General features: G+C 45.9%; 1 protein-coding gene across 2 annotated transcripts in view; it reads left to right on the top strand.

Annotated features, from left to right (window-relative positions):
- Positions 1-204: 204 nt before the first annotated feature.
- ARID4B (AT-rich interaction domain 4B) overlaps positions 205-7,136 on the top strand; it is a 94,723-nt gene continuing 87,791 nt past the window's right edge. The window contains exons 1-2 of one of the 2 annotated variants that reach the window (XM_054062573.1): positions 205-469; positions 1,892-1,953. In XM_054062573.1, the coding sequence (XP_053918548.1) occupies positions 1,948-1,953 (6 nt within the window). In that variant the 5' untranslated portion in view covers positions 205-469; positions 1,892-1,947. The remainder of the gene's footprint in view (positions 470-1,891; positions 1,954-7,136) is intronic. The other variant, XM_054062574.1, reaches the window with a different exon arrangement.

The raw sequence follows: 7,136 nt of genomic DNA, 5'->3' as shown, positions 1-7,136 counted from the left end.
CGCCGCCCGGTGGCGGCTTCGCGAGCCAGAGCGGGGGGGCCGCGAGGACAGCATCACCCATGAGCCCCCGCGGAGCCGAGTCTCAGTTACCATAGAAGTGGATAGGGATGACGTCAGTATTTCCGACGCGGCGACCAATGGGGCCGGGGGGGCGGGCGCTGCGGGCCGAGGCCCGACGCGGGAGGCGGGGAGAGGGGCGGGGCCTGCCCGTCCGTTCGTCGGTGCGGGCGGGGGAGGGGGACCGAGCGGCTCCGAGCCGAGCAGCCGGTGCTGCTGGGTCCGCGCGGAACCGATCAGCCCCGCCGCACGGAGCCGCCATAAGGCCGAGCCGTTACTGCAGCGCTCAGCGAGGCGCGGAGCCGGCGCACGGAGCCAGGAGAAGGAGGAGGCTTCGCTCCGCTCCGCTCCCTTTCGTGCCCCCCGCCTCGGGCCGGGGCGCCAGCGGGCGGGCGGGCGCCGCGGAACAAAGGTACCGGCGGCGGGGCGGGCGTGGAGCCCCCGGGCGCGGCGGGCGGGAGGCGGCGCGGGGCCGGGCGCGGCGAGGCGGGGGGAGGGGGGCGGTTGTTTTTCTCCTCGTAGCGAGACTGCGGCGGGACTCGCCGAGCCGCCGCCTCCTCCCCTCGAACACCCGGCGGCGGGGAGGGCCGGGGGGGATCGGGGGCCGCCTGCGTGCGGGGGGGACCCGTGGCGGCTCCGCGCTTTGGCCGGGAGGAGACGGAGCCGTCGCCTCCGCACGCACACACACACGGGCACACACTCACACACGTACACACGCTCTCCGTGTCCCCCACACGCTCACGCACAGAGATACACACTCTACAGACACACACTCCCCATGTCTTCCTTCTCCACTCTTATACGTACAGAGAGACACAGACACTGTCTTCATGTCCCGTCCCCCCCCAGACGCACACGCTCTCCATGCCCCCCCCGACACACACACACGCATTCCATCTCCCTCCACACAGACACACACGCTTTCCATGTCCTCCCCCACTCACATACACACAGACGCTCTCCGTGTCCCTCACACACTTAGACACACGCTTTCCACGTCCTACCACACTCACACACAGCCACACACTCTCTCCATGTCCCTCCACACATACACACACACACGCTTTCCATGTCCTCACACACACAGAGACACACGGTTTCCGTGTCCCACACGCACACAGCCGCTCTCCATGTCCCCACTCGCGCACACACACGCTGTCCGTGTCCCCGCCGAGCAGGTCGGGCCCCTTTCTCTCCGTCCCCCACCCCTTCTTTTCTTCTTTTTCCTTTTCTTCCCCTCCGTCTGCCTCCCTCCCCCCGCTCGGCCCCGCTGCGCCGAACCGGGGAGTTGCGGCTGTTGCTGCTGAAACTCCTGCCGCGGAGTCAGCGCTTTCCTTTATTTGAGGTGGGGGGGAAGGGAGGGAGGAGCCGTCGCGATCCGGGGCTGCAGCCCCTACAAAAGCGTGTGTGTTCTGAGTGTGTGTTTGTGTGTGTATCTCTGTGTGGGGTGTGTGTCTCTGTCCTGTGTGTGTCTGTCCTGTGTGTCTGTCTCCTGAGTGTCTCTGTGTGTCTATCTGTCCTGTGTCTGTGTGTGTGTCTGTCCTGTGTCTGCGTGTCGGAGTGCTGCTCCCGGCCCCGTTCCCCGCGCGGTGGCGGCGGAGCCCCCGCTCCCCTCTCGGTTCCCCGCGGCGGGCAGGGCCCCGGGCGTTCCCCGGGCCGGGGGTGGCGGCTGTTGTGGCAAGTTTCTCCTCCTCTGACAGAAATGGCGGCGGCGAGCGGCGGGGGAGCCGGAGGGGGGAGGCGGGGAGGTGAACCGGGGAGAACGGGGGGGTGCGGGGGAGTTTGGGGCTCAGCCCCCGCCCCGCGCCCCTCAGCGCTTTGTTTTCGATTGCAGGTCGGGCCTCGGCCGCGCAGCCCCCGGCGAGGCTTTTACCGCAGCCTGAGCTCATCATGAAGGTAAAACGCTCGCTCGCGTGCCCGGGAGGGGAAGCGGGGGCTGCGTGAACAAATGCCGTCTGTCTGTCCGTCCGTCCGTCCCGAGCCCGGTGCCGGTGCGGATCCGGGCTGCCTCGCCCCGTCCTAGTGCTGGCGGGAGGGGAAACCCGAGTTCGCCGAGCCGGGGCTGTTCTTCAGAAACATTGTTTGTAGGAGAATGAGGACATGGCTGCCTGGGCTGAGCTCGGCTCATGGAGGAGCGGGGACAGTCGCCCTGCTTAGAGAAAGTAACCTTTCGAGGGGGGGGGAAACGCTAGCTCTGCCACTGTGTTTGCTTGAAGAGAGGATAAACGGTAGATTTACTTACTTTCTGTTCGTTAAGACTTTTGTTGGATGAATAATCGTGATACGATCGGGAAGGGTGCATGTAAGAGATTGTCTGCAGTGAAATCGTTGCTGTAAGGTGCAGAAAGACTTTTAAACAGCTTTTTTTTTTTTTCTCAGTGCTGTGTAGTATTCGTGTACCTCATTGTTGCTCCCTTTTCTTCTCTTAGGCCTTTCTAAGCTATTCGTTTGCAAAATGTTATGCAAGTCTTCTAGAAAAAATTTGAATTAATGGACTAGAATGATTTCTTCTGTGTGTGGCAAAGATCTGGGTACTTGAAAGTAATTTTTAACTGCGTTTGTTAGGCTTTTTTTATCATTTTGCGGATGATGTCTTGCTCAAAGTGCTGTTTATGTTATCATGAACCCCATGTAATTCATCTCCTGGTCCTGTGGACTGCAGTAAAACTAATTTCAAAACAATGTAGATCTTAGAAAAAAATAGTTGTTACAAACCTGTGACCCATCATCTTTTTGGTATTTATTAATACAAAAGCGCAGTCTGTATGCAGGGTCTCTCACTACCAGAGTTGTGCTGACTATCTGTAAAGGAATATTATGTAAAATGTGTACCTAATGCTGTGTTTACTGCTGGAAATGGTAAATGATGTGGACTGTTTTAATTTCTAGATTGATCTGAGTTGCTGAGCAGCAAACTAAGTCTTTTCGTGTAGCTTTTAAGTGTTTGGCAAGTGGGTTTTTTCACTTTGGTGTCATAATGAGAATATCTTTTAAAAAATCATGTTTTTATTGCCCTCCCTATGTTTTTGTTTAACAAGTGTTAAGATGTGAAATACTGCAGACATCTTTCCCATTAACAGTCAGCTATATATGAATTTACAACAACAGGCTGTTGAAAGTAGAGTGATACAGAGCTTTCATGGCTTGTTGCCTGGTGGAGATGCAGGAGATGGAAGCAAGGGAAATAGGAGGCAGTATAGGGCTCTTTTTTCCTCAAAGGAAGAACACTTATTTAAATGACAGCTAAATTTACATGCATTTCTAATACTCTTTTTCCATGTAAACAAATCTTATAGTTACCATAGAGATTAGGTTCAGACATGGTGGTTAGAGAGCTATCTAAATGTGTAGATAGGCAGTTGGGAAGATGAGGATGTCTGATCACAAGAGGAGTGCAAAGTGTTCTGTGAAATAATGATAGAGACCCACTTCAGACTGAATTGAATGTTTAACAAATGCTTAAATTTGAAGTAGCAAACACAGATACCTGTTAATAGAACTGTATTTTCAAAACAAAAAGCCCCTAGCTTACTTATTCTTCAATAGGGTTTGTGCTACTGTTACATTTTTATTTATTTTTTAGATGTAGATTGATTCTACCAGGGTGTTTAAAATGTTAAGTTTGTAATTGTGTGTGTGTAGTGTTACACTTATATGTGCTTGAGATAACTCTCGGGCTTTATTTACTGTGCCCTGTAATGTTATGTGAGGTTAATCAGTAAGTCATTACATTGAAGCTTTAGTTATTACAGTGAAACTTTGAACAGAATTATAGCTCAAACAAAATTTCTAAGATTCAACAGTCTAACTAAGACTTTTGTTTAAGATTTTTGGAGTAATACAGTGCATCAGTCTTTCTGCTCAGTCTAAATTTGTAGTTTATTTTCTAAGCTTACAAAGGTACAAGTGAGTCTAATAAAAAGCAGTAAGGGACAGTGCTTAAGAGAAATAGTAGCTTTCTCTTGGTATCACCACAGAGTAACGTTGAGTATCGTACCGATCAAGATACTGCTCAAATATTACTGTATATTTGCATGCATTTATTTTGTAAGTTATTGAAAGAGTATGCCTCAAGGACACTTCAGCATGTAGAGAATTTAATGCTTTAGGGCCTAGACTCTTACTTAGACTCTGCTGACTGCAGACTTGCTGCTGACTGCACGAGTGAAGCCTCTATTTTGATTTATGCATTGGTCGTTCTTTTAGGTGCAGAGGGTTGTGTGTTTCAGTGCACAGAGCATTAGAGCTGGATTCCTTGTTGGTATCTTTGTATCTCTTTGGGTGAACTTGAACAACTTATTTAGCTTTATTGACTGGTTTTCCCCATCTATATAGTATGGACAGAATGTTTATCATTCTTTGTTAAACACAGTGAGGTATATTTAGGAACAGCATCAAATCTTATTGATAGAAAGCTGTCAGTCACTCATGTTCTTGCATTTCAGAACACGCAGAGACGAGAGATTTCAGCCTACTGAGAGATTACTTGCCTTCGAAGCTGTTGGCATAATTGTTCTTCCCGTAATAACCCAACTTAATCCAAGTAAATAAAGTCCCTTGTATAAACTAGTTCCTTTAGCCTATTAAGTAGTCCTTCCATGGACTGCAAAGACCTCTTGAAAACAGTCTTGAAATATCTTGAAATATGTATCAAAAGAAGTCTTGATGTAATGATGCTCATTATTGTGATGTTCTTCAGGATCAGGATTTTTCGATGTTGAATGACTTCTGACAGTAGTTAATACAGTTGTACAGATAATGGCTAGGATGGTGTGTATGTTGTAAAAAAAATGGGGTTTTTTGTTTAACTTAGACCTTCTGCATAAGGTCTTTTTGCATTAAATGTTCTTCAGAAGCTTGTAGAATTTGTTTGATTATTTAAAATTTAGTTCTGTGCCATCAAAATACTACCTACTAAGTAGGTAGCAATATATATAAAAGCATTGTTATAGTTTTTATTTTTCCCCAAAGTCAGGGAATAAAATCCAGGAAGGCAGAATCTATGCTTTTAAAGAGAGAGAAACACAAGCTTGGCTTCACCAGTGATTGGTACTAAGAACTATTGTAAATGCTCCTTACATTTTTAATATGTATTACAGCACTTGCTTGATATTTAAACATGTGAATGAGGGTAATATATCCACTATAGTTAAGAAGTTCACTGCTGACTGGAGATAAAAATAGTGGATGTCTCAGAAGGTAGAGCAACGCAGTATGAATTAAGTGATCTGAAATGATTGTTTAAAAGTTTTGATGCTATTTGTATGATAATATTTTGCATTCTTTAAAATATGAGGCATTTAATGATTGTAGATATTTCTGTTTGGTAGTCCTGGATGTTCCCAATTGCTTGTTCAAAGCACAAATTAAGGTAGCCTTGTGTACAGTTTATGGTGGATTTTTCTTCTGTTTTTATCTCATCCTGAATTTACATTTGGTTTCAGTAGTTTTTCCTAGTGGCCTCTTTAGCTGTCCACAGAGATCACCAGTGCACACTGATGCTCCAACTGCTTTCCTTTAAAGCCGGTCAGTCTGTTGCTCGTATTCTCTGCCCGTATAGCGGGGGACAAAAGTGAAATATCTAGTAAACTTTTCAGTCCCTAATTTCCAACTTTAAGCGCAAGTCAGCTGAAAGCTCTATTGCTTTTATGCAGGCTGGAAACCAGTCATGGAATGTAGTGACCTTTCACTTTCTGGTTAACTATTTGAATTACAGCAGAAATGGAGATTTATAAAGGAAGGGTACCATCAGAGTAGCTTTTGTGCTGGAGGTTGGAGAGCAGGTAAGTCTTAAGAGGTGGTTTTCCCCTGTCATTTGTTTTTGTATTATGAAAAATTAGTTTCTTAAATACTGTCCTGATGTTCCAGTTTGAACAAGTGATCAGAGGCAGTTACTGACTTCCTTGTGCTTGCATAATTATGTAGAAAGGAAAGCAAACACCACTTGCACCAAGCAATTAGAAGTCATGTTGAAATAGTGTATGTTATTTTGAAATTGGTTATTTGCACTTTCGAAATGCCTATCTTAGTATGTTTTACAGTGGCTAAACAACATGGAAGTCTTGAACTTAAACCTGCATGTTTAGTGTGTGACTATTTGGTAGTTAAGTGTGTTGATAAGGACTCCAAGTTAATTAGACCACCTAGTGGAAAAAAGGCTGTGTCAGCCTGAGGACACTAAGGTAGTAATAAGCGTTGAGCAAATACAAAAGTTAAGTTGCTTGTATTATTTTCAAGGTTGGTAAAGGAGTTTTTGATCAGCTCTCTCATAGCAGCAAGACTATTGTATCGGGATGCTGCCTAAGAAAAATGTTAGTAGATGGAATAATGAATATGCCTATTTGCACTAAGATGCTTTGAGATGATTATTCAGTTCCCTTTGTAATCTGAAACAAGTAGTTTATACATGCAGTGCAGAAGTGTGCTGATACACATTGTGTCTGTTTTCAAAGAAATTCTGCATTGTATTTGAGAAGTGTTTAAACAAAGTGCAATGGTTTGAAGTACTAAGCTTTACAGTCACTGTCAAATACTTAATCTGAATGCTTTGCTGGTCATGTAAACTGGAAAAAGGGGCTAACTTCAAGAAAGATGGAAATTATACTGTTGTTGCAAATAAGTTTTAAATTTTTTGTTAAATCCTGCAGATAGGCACATTTTTCTTAGAAACATATAATTCTATAGTATGCTGAAGGATAAAAATAAAGGGAGTTGGAGATTTCCTCATTTGAAAAAGGTAACAAATCTGATAGGAAAAACCTAGAGCTTCAATTTACTTGGCATCCTAGTGTGATACAGAGCCATCCAAATGCTGGATTATTTATCAGTTAGTACTTGCTTGAAAATGGTTAACCTGTTGTGAAATGCAGTAGTAGGCTCTCTGCTGTTGTATTTACTATAACGGCACTAAAGCTGTTTTTAGAGAAATGTGCAAGTCTTGAATAAACATGGATATTGAGCTGGTTTTGCCTTAAATATGATTCAGGTCACAGTGGGGAAATGTTGGTAAGTCAGGGCTGGTATTGTAGTTGATGTGCTTCAGTAACAAATACTTCTTTCCTGCCTTTCGTATTTAGCAC

Source organism: Cuculus canorus, chromosome 3 (genome assembly GCF_017976375.1).
Source record: "Cuculus canorus isolate bCucCan1 chromosome 3, bCucCan1.pri, whole genome shotgun sequence".
NCBI classification, from domain to species: domain Eukaryota; kingdom Metazoa; phylum Chordata; class Aves; order Cuculiformes; family Cuculidae; genus Cuculus; species Cuculus canorus.
Note: the sequence above shows the minus strand (reverse complement) of the source record. Positions and strands in the feature narration are given on the sequence as shown.